At 37.6% G+C, this 24,966-nt stretch overlaps 1 protein-coding gene across 16 annotated transcripts in view; it reads right to left on the reverse strand.

The window, feature by feature from the left end:
- Window positions 1-24,966, reverse strand: part of RIMS2 (regulating synaptic membrane exocytosis 2) — an 821,462-nt gene that overhangs the window by 657,329 nt on the left and 139,167 nt on the right. For 6 of the 16 annotated variants that reach the window (XM_056823206.1, XM_007488199.2, XM_056823205.1 and 3 more), the window contains exons 2-3: window positions 17,564-17,596; window positions 16,997-17,083 (exon numbers count right to left, since the gene is read on the reverse strand). The exons of the other annotated variants lie outside the window; for them this stretch is intronic. In XM_056823206.1, the coding sequence (XP_056679184.1) occupies window positions 16,997-17,083; window positions 17,564-17,596 (120 nt within the window). The remainder of the gene's footprint in view (window positions 1-16,996; window positions 17,084-17,563; window positions 17,597-24,966) is intronic. 16 annotated transcript variants of the gene reach the window in all.

Consider the following 24,966-nt stretch of genomic DNA (forward strand, 5'->3'; position numbering starts at 1 on the left):
AAAGCCCAGAGGACAAAAAGAGAGATAAAAACCACATTTCTGTCCTCAAGGAGCTCACATTCTGGACAGCATGCAGATTACTATACACATACAAGGTATGTAATAGCTAGTATATGTGTTTGTGGGGAGAGAAAGAGACAGGGGAGAGAGAGAGAGAGACAGAGAGACAGACAGAGAGACAGAGAGACAGAGACAGAGAGAGACAGAGAGAGAAGGAGAAAGAGAGAAAGAGAGACACAGAGACACAGAGAGAGAGAAAGAGAGAGACAGAGAGAGACAGAGAGAGAGACAGAGAGAGAGAGAGAACAAATGGAAAGTAGGCTTAGGGAGAAGGCTTTTGGTAGCCAAGAAGACCAAGAAAATCTTTCTCCATTTGGTAGAATCTGAGGTAAGTCTTGAAAGAATCCTGAAAAACTAAGAGGCTGAATTGAGAAGGATATTGCAGGCATGTAGATGTCAGTGAAAATACATAGTGGAGAAACAAGAAGTTATGTGAGAGGAACAAGAAGTAGGCAAGTGTAGGTAAATTGTAGAGTGAGGAGAAGGGAATCAAGTGTAAAAAGACTAGAAAAGAAGGAAAGCCCTGGGGTATAATGGATTTAAGATGATAAAGATTTTATATTTGATCTTGCAAGTAAGAGAGACTCAATGGATTTTATTAAGTAGAGAGTGATGGTGAACCACAGCTATACACAATCGTAACATCTGAGTGTCAAAGAAGTCTTTAAGGATTCATGCATATCTCTAAAGAATAAAACAGTGTGTGTATGTGTACATGCACATATGCACACACACACAACTCTTCAATGAAAAAACATACAAAATTTAGGATATTTGTAGCTTCTTTTTATGATTAGAGATTTACATGCTATGAAGTATGATATTTGTGATTATAGATTTATGTGCTACAAAGCATTTATTGTAACCTCTAAGGACTATGGTCCTTTTGCTCTGGTGCTTTGTGTCACTCTAGTCCATAGGAATACAGTCCTTCAAAGTAATACAAAATCCAACAAAATGTAGTCCTTCAAAGAGTACAGTCCTGACAAAATTTTAAATACCTCTTAAAGTCTACAAGGATATGATACATTTGCATCCACATTTTCCTTTAAAGGAAAGGGTTGAATTAGCATCACAGAGCAAATGGTAATATGGACATTAAGTAACAGTTAAATATTCTCCTACAAACTTAAACATTCTTGAGTTTAACCTCCCCTCCCCTAAAAATACAGGGTATGCGCTTGAATTCTTTGCATAGCCTTAAAGGAAGGAGTCCTTATTCCTTTTCATTTCCATTAAGATAACAGTACTAAGTTGCCATTTTCATGTAAAATACAGCATCAAGTTCTTGTTAAATACCCTGGAACCAATGTTTTGTTCCTATGACATTTTAATTTATATAGAAATGTGAAACACTCTTTGCTACCAACATATCGCCATGTCTATCTTCTCCAAAGGCTACTAAATGTTGCCCAATTATTAAGTTAAATCATTTTGATAGTCTTTTGTGGGTCATCAATCTAGTTTGAAATAATAAACAACTGTAATTTTATTAATTTACTTTGAGGATGCAATCCAAACAACTGTACAACAAAATAATGCATCAACTTACCTTAGCTCAGAAACTGAACACTCAACATTAGAACATCAAGATTAGAATGAGTTCATTCTGCATCATTTACAACATTAATGAGAGTTTTAATTATTAAACAACCCATATCCTTTTTCTGATGTGATGGAGTTGTCTTAACCTAATAGTTTTCCTTTTTAATTAATAAGATAAGCATGGACATGCTAAAATAAAATTAAACCATTTGTTAAATATTTGAATATTTTAACATTTATAAAAAACAGTGGTCTCAAAGGGGTCATTTTGTTTCTCTAATTAGTTTATATGGGACAGATGAAAAGACTCTTTTATAAAAATATGTTATCCCTAACAGATAATCACTACTTTAGCAGAACTGGCTTCCTTCCTATTTAGACTGGAACACTGGGATGATAAAGCTGATTAATGATCAGGCATTATAATTAGAAATTGCTTGGCTAAAGTTACAAACCTTTAAAACAAACTCAATAAATGACTAAAGATGCTAGTTAGCAATGTTGGCAAAAGGTGGATAAATTTATAATTGCTCTGTGCCTATCTAAGTGGGTCCCAAATTTCTGAATCCAAGGCCATTTCTTATATTTGAGTCTACAAGGAAATTTAATAGTTTAGGTTTAATCATAGATGTAACATTTCACTAGGCAGCTTCTTTGATTCTGACACTCCCAAGATAAGTTAAGCATTTCCAAAATTTCACTTCAACCCACAGAAAATATCCAATGACAGGATATACTACCATGATTAAATCATGGATTCAGTGGGAAAATGCATTGAGTGAGATGAGCAAGTATATGATTACAATCAAATTGGGAATGCCTTCATTAATGTAAAGAATATTTCACGGAAAAAAGGCAAGATGGCATTGAAGATGCTGCTGCTTTCTCTGCCAGCAAACATTGCCTCTATCCATCAAAGTTAACTCGTTCCAAAGCACAGTATCAGACTCTAGAGACTCTGTTATACAGTCATAGTTCTAACAAATATTTTCAGACTCTTTCTCCATCAGACAATCTGCCATTGCCCTAACTACACCCCTTCCTCTTATCTGACACCTTCCTTCAGCCTGGTTTTTTTTTTCCTAGAGGTCCACTTGAACATTCTATATCAGGACCCTTCCAAACTAGAAGCATCAAGTTCCCCTGCCAATTGGCACTTTCTCCTTTGAGGCGAGGAATCAATCAGATTCACCTGAATGGGATCTCACTTCTCCCTTTAAAACTCCTAGTCTTCTTCAGCTTCTGTGAGATGTTTTGATGCATGAAGTAAATACTGACCCAGTAGTATCCCATACTATTTCCCTCCCTATACTCTTTACTTCACCCAAATACAAATACTCACCATTACTCTTATCTGTCCCATCACTGTGTCTAATCAAGGTCTTCCATAATGTAGCTTCAGACCACCTAGTCATGTTTATCATCCATTTGCAAACCCAAAGGACTCAAGTTCACATTCGTCAGTTGCTGAAAGTATAACCTTTGGCAAATCACTTCTGGGATTCAGTATACCCACCTCTAAACTGAATGGGATAGTCAGCAGTGCCATCCACTAGAGAACCTCAGAAATTCCTTAGCGCCACAAATCTATGGTACCGTGATCCTATTTATCTACTAGCCCAATTAAGTCAGCATATTTACTATACCTCATATCAATTCCCACTTGTATACCTGGAATGGACTTCCTCCTCAATTACATAAGGGAAAAGGAATGAACTCTACTATTCATGTGTCCAAATCTTAAAACTCGTCCAATGTCCATATCAAGTTATACATCATAGAATCAAAGTCTTCAAGTTTGGAATGGAAATCTTACCCACATCCTCAATCCCAACTCCATCTCTGAGTTGTCATTGAACCTCTCCTAAAAGATATTCCATGATTCACTTTGCAAGGAGGCAGTCCATTCTATTATTGGACCATTAATTGTTAAGGATTTTTTCTTATGTTGGACTGGCATCTTCCTTTAATTCCTAACCATTGATCTTATTTCTGTCTGATAGAGTCAAGAAGAAAAGCCAAAATTCCTGTTGAGCCTTTCAAATATTTGAAAGCATCTAAAATGTCTAACTTCCTTGCTGTGTCTCTGAAAAAAAAAACGAACAATGCCTTTCCTTCACCCAATCCTAATATAGAATTGTTCTTAGTCCCTTCATCCATCTAGTTGCTCCTATCTAGTGTAATAGATGTAAACTGTCTATGCACTTTAGATTGTAAGACACCAGCTGTACTTGGTAATTTAGTGGCCTCCTTCAATGGAAAATTTTTTTTCAGGTTCACTATCAGACTTAATGTCCTTGTCACTGTCCTTTCCCTGTGCATTGACCTTTGATTTCTTTGCCTTTCTTTCTTTTTCTTTGGGTGCACTATCTGCCTGGCCATTGTTCTTCTCCTTAATCTGATCTAACCCTTTTGCCTTCATAAATTCCTCAAAGAAGTTATTAATAACATTTTCCAAGTTAGTATCCACAACCATAATTTGTGTTGCCTTTTTAGGAATTACAAATCTATACATGTTCTTCAAATAAGTCAGAGTCTGTAAAGCTGCCATAGAAATGATGTAAACTTGAGTCAAAATCTACCATAGTATAGTTTCAGTCTGAAATGGCAACTGGAGTATAAACATGGTGTTGTTGCCAATGTAATCCAGAGAATCAAAAATCATGCTGGTCATCTTTCAATAGAGGATGTTATATACCCAAAATTCAGTAATGGCTCCATCACAACAGTTCCACAGATAATTTTCTTAAACATTTTTCTGCTGTTTCTATCTAAGGGATTGTAAGTTCAGTCTTTTTAGGGGTGCCAATCTGTAACAGATGATATTTGAGTGTGTATATTAATGGATTCTAGATAACTAATGGATCAGATAGTTATCTTCTTATTGCCTAACCTCCTCCCTTTGTACCTCCCTCTTCAAAAGCCTTTCAGCCTCCCCTCCCCCTTTCTTCAGTCTCCTTCAACTCACTCAGTGTGAGCTGTGAGGTTTCACAAATAGTTCTTAATCTTCTTTGTCAAACAAGGGGTTTATTTGGGGAAGACAGGACAAGGATGGAGGACAAGGTAAAAGAGGTAGGACATCCCTATTCTCTACAGTGAATGTTGGATTGGAGGATATTGAGAGAAATGGCAATTCAGTCACTGGCAAGAAATAGAACCAGTCAGAGAGATATATAAAGACCACTGTCTTTCTTCTTCTTCCTTCAAATCAGCCAGGTCACATCCAACTTGATTATCACAACTCTCAGAGATAAAATCAGCTTCTTCCTTCAGGTCATCCAGAAAGCCAAAAGCCTTCAGCTTCAGTCACCACCATCAGCCAAAGACCAGAGGGGGGAAAAAAACAATTTAGCAGTTGGCTCTTGCCTCCAACTGTTTCCCAGTCACATTCCAAATGGAATCTTCATTTGACTGACAAATGATCCATCTCCAGCTTCTTGTCCTTTGCATGCCTTATAAATTCTCTTCTCCACATAAGCTAAATGACCTTCACTTTCTTTTTTAGCTCAATTAGGTCAACATATTTACTATGAATCATATTAATTCCTATCTTTCATATCTAAAGTATAGCTTCTAGATTGAAGCTCTTTTGTCTTCCAGAATATCAAATTCCACTCCCTCTACTTCTAACAAAATAGCTGCTAAATCTTTTGTGATCCTGACTCTGGCTCCATGATATTTAAATGATTTCTTTCTGGTTACTTGAAATGACCTCAGAATTCTGGAATTTGGCTATAATACATCTATGATTTTTCCTTTTGGAAACTCTTTCAGGTGCTTACTAAATTCTTTGAATTTATGTTTTACCCTCTAGTTATAGGCTATCAGAGCAGTTTTTCTTGAAATATGATACTTAGGCTCAGTCTTTGATCATGGATTTCAGGTTGTCTAACTACTCTTAAAGTATCTCTCCTAGATTTCTTTTCCAGGTAAGTTATCTTTCCAAAGAGATACTTCATATCTTCTTTTTTCATTCATTTATTTTGTCTTATTGTTTATTGTCTGACTTTATTAATTTCCATTTGTTCAATTCTAATTTTAAAGGAAGTATTTTCTTTATTGAGCTTTGAACTTCTTTGAAGTTCTTTGAACTTTTCCCATTTGGCCAATTTTGTTTTTTAAGACATATTTTTTTTCAGTATGCTTTGTGACTGTTTTACAAAGCTGTTATTTTTTTTTATAATTTTCTTCCTTTACTCTAATTTTTAACCTAGGTTTTCTTCTGCCATTCTTATTTGATTTTTAAAAATCATTATTTAGTCCTTCTAGGAATTCTTGTGCTTGTGTCCAATGCACACTTTTTTCCTTTTTGAGGTTTTGCTTTTATTTGTTTTGAATTCATTGTCTTCTTCTAAGATTGTGCCTTCTCACCATAGCAGCTTTTTATTTTTCATTGTTGTTTGCTCATTTTTCTGTCCTATTTGATTTTGAACTTCATATTATACTTGGTCTTGTCCCCAGCATAGGGTGTGTGTGTGGGGGGGGGGGGGAATTCAGGAGTAGACATTGTCCCAAGCTTTAGTCTTTTATGCACTACACTTTTGTTTTCAGAGTTAATTTGGGGGGGTGGGGGGTGGAAGAATTCATTGCTTCCAAGCTGGTATGATTTGGGTCGAGGTGTGATCACCGCTTTCCTGGTCTTCACTTTGGTACTTACCCAGGATGTCCCTGACCCTTGGGTTTTCAATCAACACTTCCTAATGGTCCCTTGGAACTAAAAGTGATACTTTTTCTCAGGGCTCATCCTCCCTCTTGACTTGAAAGTATTTCTCCATGTCTTTGAATTGTGAATCAGAACTGGGTATAGACAATGGAGTTGCCAAACTACATCTGGTCCTACATTCATGCTAATACATCCATGTTAATGCCTTGTAATCCCTTTCTAACTAGTTGCCAGGTATCCTTATTGAGTCAACCTTGAGACCTCCCAAAGTTGATGCTTTTTCTGTCTTCATCCTCTAGTCCCACCACTGGTGTTGTTTCTACATCAGCTCTGAGCCAGTCTCTACCCCCATGTTATGGATCTCTCCTTCTGATCTCCTAAGCTGTCTTGGGCTAGAAGAACATCTCACCCATTCCATTCCAGAATTCACCTTTCAGTGGTATTTTAAATCTATTTAGAGAGGAATGTTAGGTGAGTACAGCTGGGTTACTGCTTCTATTAAGCCATCTTATCTCCATCCCTGAAAGTGGTGAAGACAATAATATTTGTCCTACCTATCCAAGAATTCACTGACATAGATTTAGAGTGACTCTAAAGGTTCTCTTGTCCAACTCCTTTATTTTATAGATGAAGAAACTAGAGCCAGAGCTGTCACACATGTAATAAATATCAAAGGTAGTATTAGAATCCAAGTATTAACCACAGCCAGTGATCTTTCCACCAGGTTATTCCTCCCATTGTGGTGAGCCTCAAATAAAATGGTATAAGCAAAAGTGCTTTTTCAACAATTATTCAATCAATAAACATTTCATAAGTGCCTATATGTGCCAGACCATGAGTGTAAACAGTAAAGAGCTCTACAAATGTAAAGTGCTGTTATCATTAATAATAATTTTTTAAATAGTAATATATTCGTTGATCAGTTTTTAAATAACTTTAAGATGTCAGAGATCCTTCACAACAAGATTTTTTAAAATTCCCCTTCTTTGTATCCTCATGACAGTGCCTGACATATAGTAAATTCCTTAAAATTGCTTGTTGACTGAGGCAGGTCCTGAAGCAGGTTGTTCTCATAGGTAAACATTTCCTGCTTGCCCTAAACTGAACAATCAGATTGAGAAAAGAAATTTTCTAGAGGAAGATCCTCTCCTTTCTGCTCTCAAAGAACAAGCATTGCTCATAAGCCAGAGCTTAACTTTCCACCAGTTAACACAAAAATCAAAAGACATATGCTTTCACATTATGTGCCTCAAATAAATGGAAACTAATCCAGAAAGGTACCAGGGGAATCAAGGGGGAATGTGCCTCCATGATATACTGCCAAGAATTCATCTACCTTCTGCTGTACACACATTGAGTAATCATAGAATCTGAGACCTGGCTGAAAATGTAGGAGTTCCTTCATTTTAGGGATGACTAAACTGAGACCCAGAACAATTACAATATTTGCTAAAAGGTACACAACTAGTTAGTAGCAGAGGTGAGGATATAATCTAAGTCACCTTTTGCTCCATCCATTGTTAATCCCATTATACCACACTGTCACTCAGTAGATGAGAAAATGTGATCTATCCTTGGGCTTTTTCTTATTATACATATATACAACAGACAAACTCAAATCCTCTATCACACAGTATAGATTTAAAGATGTAAGGGACCTTGAAGTCACCTAATCCAACTAGGATCGTAGATTTAGAGCTGGAAGAGATCTCAAAGGCCATCTAATCCAAACCCTTTATTTTACAGATGAGGAAACTGAGAACCAGAAAGTGTTAGTCTAGGACTTCAATGAGGATGTAGAGGAAGGGCACGCTGTGAGAGGCTTGATGAGAGGTTTGGAATAGCCATTGTGGAGAGTGGGCTGGAGAATTAATTAGAAGGGATTAGTAAATAAATTGTCTTGCTTCAGTGAAGGCCCAGTTGAAATTAGATATTGTGCATTTGTAGCATATCCTTTCATCATGGATGCATGATCTCTTCCAACTCCCTTCAGCAGAATGTGAGTAGGAGCAGAAAAGAGCAATGATCAGAATGATATAGTGTTGTTTAGTAATGTGTGAGCAGTGATAGGACAGAGAAGAGAGGATAGTTTGAACCAAATTAGTTCACTAACAGGTTCGTATTGGAAAGGGGAGCAAGAATAACTAGTGCCAGTGATGGCCAAAACAAATACTAAGAGTTAGAGAAACTGGAGGTCATTGTGAGAATGAAAAAATAGACTTAGTATTTAGTTATATGGAAATATGGAATGATAAGAGATTATGATATGATTTAGGACTATCAAAGGTTTTTTTTTCTTTATTTTATCTTGGTACTGCAGTATGAGTGGTTTATGGTAAGATCAAGATTGTGACAATTCCTGTTTGTGTATAGCATAGGTGAAGTACAGAAGTGGTCATAGGAATTATGTAGACTAAGGATATGGAAGGTTAGAGTCTTTGTGAGAACATCAACAGAAGTGATCAAGAACCCTAGTATGAAGGTGAGAATTGGGATACAGAGAGAGATTCTATATCAGTTACCATATCCATTGAGAAAAGAGGGAAAATGTTGTAAATGTTGCTAGATGAACACTTACCAGTAGCTGGATTGAAGATTAAATTTGAATAGGATGAACATCAAATGAGGAGAGCCTTCTGAGTGATGAAAATAAGAGGGAGAGTCTAGAAGCAGCAATGGGAAAAAAGAACTATTTCAACTCCATCTCTGGAGTCAATGAGCTAGGGAGTATGAAAAAGGTACAGCGGTACTGGAAATGAAAACCAGAGATTGTATTTCATTCCAATGGAAGCAGGTATTGATGAGAGACATAAGATAGAAAGAGCATGAGAAAGAGGTCCAAAATACAGGGAAACATATTTATTATAGAGCAAGTGTTCCAGAGATCATAGTAAAATATAAATAGGAAATAGTTATCAGAGGGAAAGTACTGAAAGTGAAGTGTTGAGGAAGACTTCCTATAGAAAGTATGACTTTAGTTGGGTCTTAAAGGAAGCCAGTGAGGTAAGTTGTTGGAGCACAGAAGGGAGTGGGTTCTAGGAATAGGTGACAGCTAGAGGGAAAAAAACCTCCTTCTACCAAAGAATATTGGCACATCCCTGGCAATTTATACTCTTACAAAGAGAGAGTATATACATACATATATATATATTCATGTTGTACATATTTTGAATACAGTTACATATGTTTATTTTCTCCCCTCCACTAAAATATAATCTCCTTGAAGGCTCTTTTTTGACTGTGTCCCTAATACCTAGTATGGTGTCACATAGTAGCTACTTGAGGGTTTGTTGAATGCCATAAGAACTGAAGTCCTTGTCATTAGAGGCTTCCTGGGGATGATGGGATTTGGATAATTTCATGTGGTATGATGTCAAGATTTCTGTTTATTTCTGGGTTTTCAGGAAGATCAATGATTCTCAAATTGTCTCTTCTAGACCTGTTTTCATGGTCTGTCATCTTGTCAGTAAAATATTTCATGTTTCCTTCTATTTTATCAGTCATTTGACTTTGCTTTATTAATTCTTGCTGTTTTGTGAGATCATTGGCTTCCAATTGCTCAATTCTGGTCTTTAAAGACTGCTTTTCCACTATAATATTTTTATTTTCTGTTATAATCTTTTTATTTTCCTTTTCAGTTTGGTCTATCCTGCTTTTTGTGGCTTCCAGATGTTTAATTTTGATCTCCAATTTATTTATGATTTCATTTTATTTCTGGGCTTCTTTCTCCAATTGGGAGCTCCTGTCTTTTATACTATTATTTTCTTTTTGAACTACTTCCCACTTTTCTTGCAAAATTACTTCCATCATTCTCAAAATCTCAGATTTAAATTCTTCAAGAGCTTGTAGCCAATTTCCTTTTTTTCTGGAAGGTTTGGATATGTTTACTTGTTTGTCATCCTCTGCTGTTTCCTCTGTAGTTTGGATTTTTTCTTCATAAAAATTATCCAGGGTCAATGCCTTCTTCTTACTCTTCTTGGTGAATAGAAGTTGTATTTTCTGGGCATTGCTTGTCATCACTATGCTGGTTTTTCCTTCCCTTTCTAGTCAGAAGTCTGAGTGAGGAGGGCAGGCTCTCTGTGTATGGAGCTAAGGAGCACAGTTTTTGCCTGAGGCCACCTCTCCAATCTCTGCAGCTTTTACTGTGTGCCAACCCCTCTCTGCACTATCTCTGCACCCAAGGTCCACACTCTTCAGCCTGCAAGGGTCTCAAGTCTAGCTGCTCTCAGGGGTAGGTGCTTGGTGGTCTTAGTCAGCTGCCAAGAACCAAGCAGTGCCCCCCACTTCATCACTGATTCTAAGGTGTTGGCTCTGACTCTGGCTCCATAGGTGGGGTGGGGGAGGGTTGATTGGTTCACATTTTGTTGGGAGCTATTTCATCCCATTATAGCATGGAAATGTCCAAATCCCATGTACGTTCAATGCTGTGCCCTACTGTGGAGTCCATTCATTCCTTTGAATTTGGTTTTTTGGCCTTTTGAGATAGTCTATATCAGTAGATGGTGTGGGGAGGAAGAGTCCTGCATCTACACTGCAGCCATGTTAACCTGGAAGTCCAGATGATGGGATTTGGGCTGGGACTTAAAGAACAAATACTTATAGAGGGAAAAGAAAGTCTTTCTAGTTAAGGAGAAAATTTAACAATCAGCCCTCTCCATTTAGTTGAATCCAATGCACCCCTAGATACAATTCCCAGATGGTTCAAAAATCTCTAACTTAGGAGACTGGGAAAAAAATAATACAAAAATGAAGAACTTAAACAGAGATTTCCTTCTTGGAAAGAAGATATTGAGTTCACTTTTTTTTTGCATGGTAAGTTTGTAATGACAGCAGGACATCTATTCACATGACAAGAAAGATCCTGCAAGGGTCTCACCTTCAGACACTCATACCTATAAGACCTTCTGAGCAGACAGATGCCTTTCTATGTTTAAGGCTTTTCAGGGTAAAATAACCCAAAACCTCTCTAAGTAATCCAGTCTACTTGAAATTACTTTATTGTCAAGACAGACTTTTCTTTACACAGATCTATATTGCTTCAAGGGGAACAATTCCTCTTTGTCTCAGTTCATATTATTTGATCCTAATATTCATAAAGTACCCTTTGTCAAAATATCAGAGTATGGTCTTTCATACATTCAAGATTCAATCACCTTAGGTCCTGTAATTTTTTTCTTTTGAAATATCTTTGACTCTAAAGACAGATTCAAATATAGGCTATGTCATTTCCTACATATGTGAGCTTAAGTAACTCACTTAGCTTCATGGGATCCTAGTTTCTATATCTGCCAAAAACAATAACAGCAAAAAAAGATCCTTTTAATAATATTGTGTACACTTGAGAATAGATATTGGACTTTAGGCTATTGTACAAGACTGAAATATCAGAAAATAAAAGCAACTCTTAAGATTGGACCAGATGGCTTCTAAGGATCATTTCAGGTCTAAGTCTCTAATCTCATGATACAGCATAATCACCAATTTGATCCCGACCCTCATCACTTCTTGCCTAGAATTCTGCCACATTTACAAATGACCTTTTCCTGAGAAACAAGCCCCATTTCTTAACCTTCATAGGCCTTCAACTGCAACCATTTAATCATGCTTGCTGCTCTCCTCTGGACCTTTTCCAACTTTTCTAAATCAATCCCTGCTAATTTGTGAAGCCTAAATTAGACAGTGCATTCAGAAAACTGTCCAATTTGGTCATAGAGCACAGGAAAAGGTGCTCCTTGTTTTATAGGGGTCAGCCAGTATACAAAGCTATTAATTTTACCTACTTTTAGCTGCTAACTCCCAAAAAGGGGTTCTTGGAGGCTCATCTAAATTTTAGCTATAACCTTCAAATTATGGCATTACATAAATAAGTCAAAACAATACATCAAAATTTCCTAATTTTTAACATACTTCACTATTCTTCTATTCTGCTAGTAGGCCAAAAGGATGGAAATTAAGATATATCAGAAGATAAAATAGTTCTAAAAAACTCATTAATTAGCATTGCAAAGTTAGTCAGTTGCCTGAGTTTGTAAAATGTTTCCTGGAAAACAAATGGTTGTTGTTCAGTAGTTTCTCAGTCCTATCTTACTCTTTCTGACCCCTTTTAGGGTTTTCTTAGCAAAATTATTGGAATTCGCTTCTCCAGCTCATTTTTCAGATGAGGAAACCGAGGAAGAGTTTTTTGTCTTTTACAACCTACTTCCTCACACTTCATTAGTACTGAAAGAATGGATAGTAGGGGAAGGGAGTTTAATTTATATTTTTAACTCATATACTAATCATTTTCTATAAGGGCTTCATTAGACAGAACTGAAGTAAATAGCCCCAAATTGTATCTGTTTCACCTCTAGGTGATCAAAGTCAGACATGCTCTTTTCCTTATGGTAACAGTTTCAAATAAATTACTCACTCACATCTCAATGAGTAAGTCTTCTTCATATGTGAAATGTCATATAAGACAAAACACAAAACAAAACACAGATGGCACCAATCTAAAGAAATTTACATAATAATAAGTGTAGCTTACACATCCCAAGAGCTGAAAGGTGAATTGTATTTATTAAAATGTAATTACATTGGAGAAATGTGATGGATATGAGTTCATATTGACTTTGGGAATTAATATGAACTGAAATTATGTAACTTGATTAGCTCTGAGGAGAATATATAGTTATAAATTCTACTTTTAGGAACCTTTAAAACACTTAGGAACATATTAAATTTTTAGCTGTTGTGATTAAGGGGAATAAGTGATGTCACGTGTGCATAATTATCAAAAGTCAAGATACCTCTGGGAGTAATATGCTCACCATTATCAATACAGGGCAGCACTGGTAAGCTCTCCCATAACTCAGAAGAAAAACTTAAAACTGAGCATAGAGATTCCCTACTCTCATTGAGAAGAATGAAAAAAAGAGTAGAAGGAGGACCAGAAAATGGGAAGGTCAGAAAATTAGAGCAAAAATCATAAGCCCAAGATGTAGAAACAAATGAAAAAAAGTTTAAGTGGAGAGGAAGATTGGATAAGCTATTTTCAAAAGCATAAAATCTGGGCTGAAAAATACTTGCCTGGTCATCTTTTTGATGATTTTTATATATTAGTGTAATAGTGACTATAACTCATTTATATTTGCTCATTCTATGTTGTTCTTCCCTACATCTCTTTATAAATCATTGGGTTCCTACTAAGTAGCCAAATTCCCTCTCTAGCCCCAATGTACATGCCAATGCCCCCTTTCTCTTTTCCCTTCCTGGCTGGATACTAAACCTCTAGCCTCATCATTGCCTGAGAGAACCCTGAATTCCTTGCCAGAGAAAATCCAGAATCCCTTGCCAGAGGGGACCCAGTATCTCTGCCCCACTCTGACCCTTAAGTCCGTCTCCCCTTTCCCAGTTATGGCAGATTGCTAATTTCTCTACACACCTTATTCTGCAGCAGAGATCTTCTGATGCATCCCAGGAACACCTGGGCCTCACAATTTGCTGTGATGCTGAACTCTTAGGACTTCTGGTCTTTTCCATTCATTCTGCATCTCAATCCTTCTACTTGTATTATCTCTATAGTTAAAGTATAAGCTCTTTGACAGCAAGGCTTGTCTTCACTTCTTAGCACAGTGTTGGCACATAGGAAATTCTTAACAATTTTTTAAAATCATCATTCATTAAAAAGGATTCACTCATCATGCTAGGGTCCATTCTTTAAGCTGTTTGATACTTCTCAGATACCAGGGTAATCATTTGACTGCTCATCTATTATCCCTCAGCCTCAACAGCATGGGAGCCCACTTCCTTTTTCCAGGCATGCACTCCCATGATGGCATCTTGTACACCACTCCTTGTGGGCAAGTTACCACTGGTAAACCTCTACACAAATCATGAGGCTTCTTTATTAATAACTTTTCTCAATTAGAATTGCAAAGGCTGAGATAATAATCACTCCATACAGAAAATACAGACTACAGAATTCTACAATACAGAAAAATGTTGTTTTGGCTACCTCTCAGTAGTTTGGTTCTTTATGTAATTACCCAATTTTCTCTTTTAGTCAAAAGCCCCCAGAAAAGTGAACCTACCCTCCAGGGAGGAGACACTGAATGAAGTCTCTTTTGCCCTGCTAACAAAACAGAATAAAATCCCTTTTTTCCACATTAGAGAGAAGCACTTTACCTTTCCAGAATTGTTGTCTGAAAATGGGTTTGAAGTTACAATGAATATATAAGATGAAAAAGCAAGTTTCTTATGGCCCCAATCAAGGTTCAAAGTAGTTCCTAACATATCCTGATTAAAAATCTAATTAAACTGGTGAAATAAGGAAATTCAAAATAAAATAAATGCCAAGTAGCACTAAATGGCATGTTTTGTGTCATTTTAAGCCATAAAAAAATCTTGGGGTTTATTTTCCTCGATTCTGAAGCATGTCTGGTTGCCATCAGTCATAAGATTCCATATTTTTAAGTAGCTTACAATGTAAGATATGAAGGGTCATTAATATTTCTTTCACGAAAACTTCTGCAGTTCACTTCAAATTAAAAAACATTTATTAAGCACTATGTGCAAGACAGTATCCTAGGGGATGGGGATAGGAAGACAAAAACAAAACTATCCCTTTTCTCAAGAAGTTTGTACTCTGTTCTGGTTTCCTATAATTTTTTCTCTCATTCCTTGCAACCATAACTCTTTCCCTATAGCTACTGCCTCATCATTCTGTGTGCTACTGGTAAGCCCACAAGAAGTCATTCATTCATGCAATAAATATTTTATTTGATACCTACTATGTGCCATGCAGTGTGCTAAGTGATGATATTACAAATAAAGGTAAAAAATAACCCCTGCTCTAAAGGAACTAATAGTATTAGGCCATGAGATGAAGTTAACTAAAGGTAGGGACAAAGAAGGAGGACTCTTTGTAAAGTTGCCTTTGAATTACAGAATTTAAATTTTAAGCACTCTCCTTCTTAGATCCATAATTTGTATTGGTCTCTGATATGGCAGTATTAACTCCATTTATAGTTAGTTTATTCTCCCCTTTGATCCTCAGGACTAGACTTCATGTTCCAAGAGATCATAGTCACTGTAGTTTATCTAGTAGTGTGCTGATAAAAGGTTAGCATCTTTCTTTCCCTAAAATGAGTACACATGACACCTTTAAATTTGATATGCATTCTGTCTTTTCCATCACTTTCTTAACTCTAGACAACAAAACAAGAAATTGAGTACTGATTGTAGTATCTGCTTAAATGCTTACACTGATAATTTAACCAACAGTTTGAGCATGTCAACTGGCATGGTTCCTTGGTCTTATAAAAATTTCATATCTCTCCCTTAATTCTTTGCATATAGTAGGAAGGAAGGAAGGAAGGAAGGAAGGAAGGAAGGAAGGAAGGAAGGAAGGAAGGAAGGAAGGAAGGAAGGAAGGAAGGAAGGAAGGAAGGAAGGGAAGGGTGGGAGGGATGAAGAGAGGAAAGAAGAAAGAGAAAGAAAGAAAGAAAGAAAGAAAGAAAGAAAGAAAGAAAGAAAGAAAGAAAGAAAGAAAGAAAGAAAGAAAGAAAGAAAGAAAGAAAGAAAGAAAGAAAGAAAGAAAGAAAGAAAGAAAGAAAGAAAGAAAGAAAGAAAGAAAGAAAGAAAGAAAGAAAGAAAGAAAGAAAGAAAGAAAGAAAGAAAGAAAGAAAAGGAGGGGGGATGGGGAGAGGAATGGAGAGGGGGGTGAGGTGGAGAGACAGAGAGAAAGAGAGAGATTCTTAGAACTCTTCTTCTGAAGCAAAATCATGAGGGGAAAAACAACTTCTTCTGTTGATACCTAAAGGGAAGCAATTTGTATTTTGCATAAATGATTTGTTAGAAATTTTTCAGGATGACTAATTTTTCATATTTTTTAACATTCTAAGAATTTTTAAATTGAACCAAAGTTTTACTCCAATGCCCTATTATGGGTGGAGATGTCTTTGAATTCTTACAGATTATGATATAAATGCTTTATTAATAGGCTGGAGGATAGACTGTCCTAGAAGCAGCCTAGATAGATTCAGAAAGGTTCATCGTGAATGGGTTGGAAACAGGTAATGACTTTTTTTTAATGGCAGAAACTCTAGAAAGACATGTTCTAAGGTTAGGAAAGTTCATAATGTTCATTGGTAGAGAGATTATTCACACAGTGATGTAACAAATCTTTTGATTATTAAAGTAGGGAAATCATTAAAGGATGAAAGGGTTAGTCAATTTTTGAAGTCTTGAGGTGAGACATAATTGATCATGTTCCTAGAAGTTGATATTTCAAGTAATGTATATTGTTCATACTATTTATAAGGGAGTTTCAAAGAAAATTAAGTCTCTTTTTCTCTCCTCTATAAAATATACATTATTTAAAGTTTGTTGCAAGGTATAAATAGGAAAAGAAAACTGGATTTAGAGTCAGAAAACCCAGACTCAAATCATGTCTCTCACATTCCTTATATGACCTTGAGTAAGTTACTTCCCCATCTCAGTTTCCTCAAATGGAAAGTGAGAGGATTGGACTATATGTTATCTATATGATCCTTTCTGGTTGGAAATCCCATTATCCAAAGTTCCTTTTCTAATTCTAGGGGCCAGATGTCAATAAAAGTAATTATAATCTAAAGTAGAAATGTTCCTGAGTTCATGTTATTCAATGGCCAAGTAAAAAAAAAAACATACTCCACAGTGTGTTATACTACTAGATAATATTTAGTCTACATAGAGCAGCTTACTTACGTCTGGGGCTCCTTTTCATTTTGCTGTTTGTGCTGTGGTTGAAGAACGTTATTTACCAGCTCAGTGATCCCACTAAAGGGAAACCACCTGTTTAAATAAGCAAATAATGTGACTAAATTACCAAATCAATAACACTCTGTGGTCAAATGTTTTCTTATCCAATCATAACAAGAGAGAGAGAGAGAGAGAGAGAGAGAGAGAGAGAGAGAGAGAGAGAGAGAGAGAGAGAGAGAGAGAGAGAGAGAGAGAGAAGGGGGGGGGGGAAGCTACAGCCAATGGAAGTGTGAGCTAGTATCATCAATCAGCCAAATAGAGTAGAGAGAAGTAGAGGTTTGACACTTCACCAATCCACAAGCAGGCAGCAAGAAACGACATCCAGCCACTATTGTGGATGAAGTAAGAAGCTACAGGCAGCTAGCTGTCTTACAAGCCAGTCAGGAAAGCAGCAGATGACACACTAGCTGCAATCTACCAAGTATTAGTGTTAAGCTAATACCATTGACGGGGCAGGAAGCAGAATGGAACAGAGGGCAAGAAGTCAGTCTACTGCACTCTCAGTTTACTTACTGTGTCGCCTGGGGTTTGGGTTCTTCTTTGGCCCTAAAAAGATAAGTTTGCACAACTGAGGGCAGTGGAACTAAAAACCATTTTATCCCTATCCTTCTATGCTCTATGCAGTATGGAACAGATAATAAAGTCTGGCTTTCCCTAAGGGCAGATTCACTCCCTAAGTACACAAAGAGACAGCAGGCATGAGATTCCCTCTTTCCATCTAAACTAAACTTTCTACATCTAAAACTGATGCTGTCTAATTTGTGATTTTAAGAGCACCAAGATGTAGGTGCCACAGAAATTATAAATCAACAGGGTACATACCTTTTAAATTTTCTAAATCTCACTTTTTCATCTGTACTGTCTCATGGGGAGAGATGAGTGGCTAAGTGGATAGAAACCAAGCCTGAAGATGGGAGGACCCCAGTTCAAAGCTAGCCTCAGACACTTCCTTAGCTGTGTGACCCTGAAAGTCACTTACCCCACTTAATTGTCTAGCCCTTACTCCTCTTCTGCCCTAGAACTCATACTCAGTATCAATTCTAAGACACAAGGCAAGAGGGTTTTTTTGTTTTGTTTTGTTTTGAAATACTGTCACACAGAGAGTACTAAGATACCCCCCAAAAAAAGGAAAAACTGCAACATATATTTTTGAAGGTAGAGATAAGGGGCTTTTTTGGAAGGGATGGGGAAATGTTTCTTTAGAAAAAACTTTCAAGTAATCCTGAAAAGCAGGTATGAGATAGTGGATAGAGTGCCTTAGTCAAGAAGACCTGGGTTCAAATCAGACCTAGCTGTGTGACTATAGGCAATCATCTTACCTCTCTGATCCTCAAGAAACTCCCTAAAACGTATCTACTACATGAGGTAGCTTGGTGGCTCAGTAGATTGAATAGAATTAATCCTAGAGACAGAAGATCCTAGATTCAAATCTGGACTCAGACACTTTCCAGCTGTGTGACTCTGGACAAGTCACTTAACCCTTATTTCCTAGCCCTTATCACTCTCCTGTCTTGGAATCAATACACAGTATTGATTCTAAGATGGAAGGTAAGGGTTTTAAAAAACCTTATCTACTATATCAAATATGGAGGACTTTCTTGGTAAATGCTTAATGTATTGATGTAATGTTCATCCATTGTTTTTTATTCCCCATTTATTCCTTACCCTTCTATATAAATGAGACAAAAACATAAGTAACATATCTAAAATCAAAGGTTTTATTCTCTTTTCAAACCCTAAAGATGAATTGCACTCTTGCTTAATAATCCTATAAAAAGAAAAAAATTGCAGATCTGGGATGGATATAGCTTATTTTTGCTTTTGATTTCATGAGGATAGGGAATTCCCAATGTGAAGATTCCTCTCATCATTTAGGATTTCCAATATACAGACTTAAAAAGTTTCCTGGAGAAGCAGCTAAATGACTTGGTGGATAGAGAGCCAGTCCTAGAGACAAGGGATCCTGGGTTCCAATGTGACCTTAGACACTTCCTAGCTCTGTGACCCTGAGCAAGTCACTTAACTCCAAGTCCCTAGCCCTTACTGATCTTTTGCTCCGGAACCAATACTTAGCATAAATTCTAAGACAGAAGGAAGGTAAGGTAAGGTAATAAAAAAAGAAAGAAAGAAAGTTTCTTGAGGTATCAAAATGATTTGTTACACATCAAGTATGTGTCAGAAACAGAACTTGAACCAAGGTAGCCTGACTTCAAAATTGGCTGCTATCCAAGACACCATGTCACCTCTTGTGAATATCAATTTCCTTTCAAAAATAACTTAATAGAACAGCAATAAGTATTAGATCTTAGATTTCTCTTTAGATCGGGTGAAACTATAACCTATGCAAACCCAAACAAATGAAATTAAACTCTGATCAGCTTAATTTTTTACTCTCAACTTCAAAGGTTACAATTTGTGCTCTAGGAGAGACAAGAAGCTATTCGTTTTAGTGTTAGTTTTGGGCCCAGGTGAAGAAGAGCTGGACCTTGCCCTGAATTTATCTTTAAATTCCCTCACCCAAGGGGCAGCATGGCTTAATGGGTAGAAGGTCTCTCTCTCTCTCTCTCTCTCTCTCTCTCTCTCTCTCTCTCTCTCTCTCTCTCTCTCTCTCTCTCTCTCTCTCTCTCTCTCTCCATGTCTCTGTCTCTCTGTCTCTGTCTCTCTTTCTCTGTAAGTGTATAAATTGCCAAGAATGTGCCAATATTCTTGGTAAAAGGAGGTTCCTTTTTCCTCTGCCTGTCCCCCATTCCTGAAATCTACTCCTTCCTCTGCTCCAACAACTGACCTCACTGGCTTTCTTTAAGACCCAAATAAGCCCCACTTTCCATAGGAAGTCTTCCCCAACAACTCAGTTCCAATACTTTTCCTCTGATAATTATTTCCTATTCATCTTGTACTGTGAAAATAATGGAAATAATCTCAGAGGGAAAGCACTAAGGTTAAGCAAGATTTAGAAAAGCCCCATGCAGAAGATGAGACTCTTTCACTGAAACTTGAAGGAAGTCAGAAAGACAATAAGGAGGAGATGAGAAGGGAGAGAGTTCTAGACACAGACAGTTGGAAAGCTCTAAGTCAAGAAATGGAGCACCATGGTCAAAGAACAGCAAGAAGACTAACAAGGATCCAGGGTCCCCGGATAACAGAATACTTAAGACTGAAAGGAAAGAGCAGACAATATTATGAAGGCCTTCACAAACGAGAGGATTTTGTATTTGATTTTGGTGGTAATAGGGAGATCCTTGAGATTATTGAATGGAAGGGAATCTAACTTGGTCAGACCCTCCCTTTATGAAATTCAATTTGATAGTCAAGTGGATGGATCAGAAGAGTTAGATATCTGGGGCCCCATTAGAGTAGGGGCTTTAAAACAGTTCCCTTATTACTCAAATCATCCCAAGTCCTTTTATTCATCATGAAAACCAAAAAAAAAGTTGTCAAGGGTTGGAATCACTTTCTAAAGGGTTGTGAGGACAATCAACTTGTTAACTGTAATTTTCTTCAATTTTATAGTGGCACAGCCATTTTTGATCATTTTTTGTAATCATTTTTAATATCCAAGTATTAGCAAGTACCTCAGAGTCCCTTCCACCAAAATAGGGAACTGCCATATACACTGATAAGACTACCATCTCCACAAGAATTTCTTACACAACAGACACTAGTGGAAGACCTCAGTTTCCTCATTGTTAAATAAGAAGAGTGAACTAGATGGCCGTTAAGACCCTTCTGATATGCCCCAAAGTCCTTTCTAGAGGGATAACCAAAGCAAGTTAACTTTCTGAATATTAGGTTGGACTAGAATAAAGGTGTCAACCTTAAGGACTGAAAAATTTCTAAATGCTACTAGAATCAAAATAAAATATATTTGGGGAAGACTTAACAAAATAAATAAGAATATAACACAAGATAACTAATACAGTGGATTGGAGTCAGGAAGACCATAGTTCAAATCCAGGCTCCAATACTTACTAGTTGTATGAACCTGGGCAAGTCACTCAATCCTGTTTGTCTGTTTCCTCAACTATAAAATGAGCTGGAAAAGGAAATAATGAACCACTCAAGTATCTTTGCCAAGAAAATCCCAAATGAAGTATGAAGTGTCTGAGTGGACTGAAACAACTGAATAACAACAAATGTTAATTTGTGGTTTCCAAGTCAATATGTAGTCTGCAAGGATTGCACTTCTATTTGAGTTTGACAGCACAATACTAGATAATTTCTATGTGGTCATTTCTAATTCAATATCTATGATTCCACTCCCCTTCCTACTCCATCAAGGTGCCCATTTATCCAATTCCTTTCCAAATATCTGCTTGATTGAGAATCTTGTTGGATGACACTGACCAGCCAACAATACTAGCCAACTTATTAATTTTTCATGTAATTCCCCTACAAATATTTCCTTAGTAGCCTCTCATTTTTACCTTCACTCTCAGCAAATCCCATTTTTCCTCTCCATAGACCATAAATAATCTCTGAATCTGGCTCACTCCACAGAGGGACTGGATAAGAAGGCCTATAAATTCCCCCATTACAAAAGACTTGTACTATTGTGCTGCCCTCTGTCAAAATGAGCTCAGCTCAATCCTCATGATTTTAGTAACTCATTAATTTAGTAGCATATACTCCCACAAACAGAATATATGTTTTCTGATGCTGAAGAGGTATTTTTGAACATCTTTCATGATTACTAGAAATACTCTTCTGGAATATAAAAGAATAGAAATGAAAATGATAATATCCTAATCTTAACAGACACCCATATAATTTCCCTTTAGGACATTTATCTTTTAGAAAATATATTCCTGGGAAGAAGATACACAAGCTCACCCAATCTCCATCAAATCGCCCTCCAAACAACTATGATATAATGCCTCAAAATGAATTTTGGAGCAGCGTAAACCAACAAAATATGGGGCAAAATAATTTTTCAGCATAAAGCATCTGAGAAGGCTGGATAAAAGATCTAATGCACTGGGGTGAAAGTAGGGCACTAAGCAGCATGCCAAGGAAGGTCCCAATGTGATAACTGGCTCTGAGGGTGGCTAAATATGCAGTACAGGCTTCTAGAACTCTCAGACATAGACAGTAGGTAAGGAAGTGTCAGACAATTGGTCAGAGGAAGATTACAGAAGTCTCTTTGCTGGCTCTGGGTACCAGATTCTTGTCACACTGCCCATATGGAGATCTAAGTTACAGTCCTGGGTTGAGGTCTCAGGACTAGGAGAAACACTAGTATATAAGCAACACTTGTGGCTTTAGAGGAGCAGGGATCTCAGGTCACAGTTCTAGGACACAAAAGAGTGTTTGTGATTCATCACAGAGCAAAGCACAGTACTAGAGAATATTACATTTCTCCTTAAATCACACCACTTTCAAAGAACTAAAAACTTATAGACCCCAAAGGTAACTCAAAGAACCTGAAGTTTGGAATAGTGCTCCTATACTATAAGAACAGAACCCAAAAAATTTAAGCTTTTTTAAGGTAAAGAAAAAGAAAAAATGGTTGGAAAATAAGCAAACAACAACAAAATAAGAAATGCAACACAGCAAGCTATTTTGGTGGCAGGAAAGATCAAAGCACAAACTCAGAAGAAAGCAACAAACACTGCTGTATCCAAAGCCTCCAAAAAAATATGAATTGTTCTCAAGCCCAAAAAAGAACTGATGGAGGAACTCAAAAATGACTTTAAGAGAGGTAAAAGAAAAATTTGGAAAAGAAATGAGAAAATCATGAAAAAGAGCCAACAGCTTGGTAATGTAAGCACAAAAATTATATGCCAAAGAAATTAATACTTCAAAAAACAGAATAAGGCAATTGGTAAAAGAGGCATAAAAATCCACTGAAGAGAAGAACTTTTTAAAAAGCAGAAATGTCCATATGGAAAAAGAGGTGCAAAAATTCATTAAGAAAGATAACTCCGAACTTCCGGTTAAGATGGCGGCTTAGAGAAAGCTGAAGTTCAGATCTCCGGAAAACCCTTCCCGACCGATCTCAAACTAGAAGCTCCTAAGGCGCCGAAATTCAAAACGATCAACAGCACAGACCCTGGGAACCCTCCTCCTGGACCTGGACCCGGTTCAAAAGGTACGGCTCCCCTTAAAAGCCAGAACCCGAGATCCCTCGGACCTCAGGGGTAGGAGCGCAGAGTCCAAGGCTCCCGGAAGCGGCAGCCGCGCCGGGCTCAGAGAGCAGGGTCTGAGGAACAACAACCCTCAGGGTCTTCTACCCAAGTCCCAGTCCGGGTGAAAGTTACTGCCTGGGGCTTCCGCTGCAGAGAGCTGGTCAAAACAACAGCAACCCTCAGGGCGGGCAAGACAGCCTCACGGGCTGGATCCTGCTATCCAAGTCTCAGTGAAAGTCTGTGCTCTCGGAGCTTGGGGAAGCGGCAGCCCATCCCCCCGCAGGCCGACGAAACAGCCTCACGGCCAGGGATTCTGAAGGCAACTTCCGGAAATCGAGCCAGGGGGAGAGTGTGGCCTCGTGGTCCGACCCTTCCATTCCAGTTCCAGTGAGGCATATTCAGTTTAACCCAGGGAACGCTCATAGAACCAACATCTGCCCAGGACTAAAGCCTCGGATCACCAGAGATAAGAAAAGCTAATCCTCCACATTCAGAGATGACAAACTCCACAGAAGCACAGAAGCCCCAAAATACCAAGAAAAATAAGAAGAAAGGGGCGACTCTGGACACATTCTATGGAGCCAAAATACAAAATACAGAGCAGATAGAAGAAGATATACAAGAAAATTCTCCAAAATCTTCCAAAGGAAATAGAAACTCTCCACAAACCCATGAAGAATTTGAATCAGAAAGGACCAAAAAGATGGAAGCCCTCTGGGAGGAAAAGTGGGAAATGATGCAAAAGAAATTCACGCATCTACAAAACCAGTTTGACCAAACTGTAAAAGAAAACCAGGCTTTAAAGCAAGAACTAATAAAGCAAAGCCAAAACACCAAGAAATTAGAAGAGAACATAAAATATCTCACCGACAAGGTGATAGATCTGGAAAACAGGGGGAGAAGAGAAAATTTAAGAATAATTGGACTCCCAGAAAAGCCAGAAATAAACACCAAACTGGACATGGTGATACAAGATATAATCAAAGAAAACTGCCCAGAGATTCTAGAACAAGGGGGCAATACAGCCACTGACAGAGCTCACAGAACACCTTCTACACTAAACCCCCAAAAGACAACTCCCAGGAATGTAATTGCCAAATTCCAAAGCTATCAAACAAAAGAAAAAATCCTACAGGAAGCCAGAAAAAGACAATTTAGATATAAAGGAATGCCAATCAGGGTCACACAAGACCTTGCAAGTTCTACGCTGAATGATCGTAAGGCATGGAACATGATCTTCAGAAAGGCAAGAGAGCTGGGTCTCCAACCAAGAATCAGCTACCCAGCAAAACTGACTATATACTTCCAAGGGAAAGTATGGGCATTCAACAAAATAGAAGACTTCCAACTTTTTGCAAAGAAAAGACCAGAGCTCTGTGGAAAGTTTGATACCGAAAATCAAAGAGCAAGGAATACCTGAAAAGGTAAATATTAAGGAAAGGGGAAAAATGTTATCTTCTTTTACTCAAACTCTCTTCTATAAGGACTACATTTATATCAACCTATGTATACTAATATGTGGGGAAAATGTAATGTATAAATAGGGGGTAAAGAAAGACCAAATAGAATAATGGTTCTCACACAAAGATTCACAGGGGAAGGGGAGGGGAAGAAAACTCCTATAAGAAGGAGAGGAAGAGAGGGGGCGGGGGGTTTACTTAAACCTCAATCTCAGGGAAATCAACTCTGAGAGGGAAAAACATCCAGATCCATTGGGATCTTGAATTCTATCTTACCCAACAAGGGTAAGGAGAAGGGAAAACCAAGGGGGGGAGGGGGAGAGGGAGAACA

This window comes from Monodelphis domestica, chromosome 3 (assembly GCF_027887165.1).
Source record: "Monodelphis domestica isolate mMonDom1 chromosome 3, mMonDom1.pri, whole genome shotgun sequence".
Taxonomy (NCBI): Eukaryota; Metazoa; Chordata; class Mammalia; order Didelphimorphia; family Didelphidae; genus Monodelphis; species Monodelphis domestica.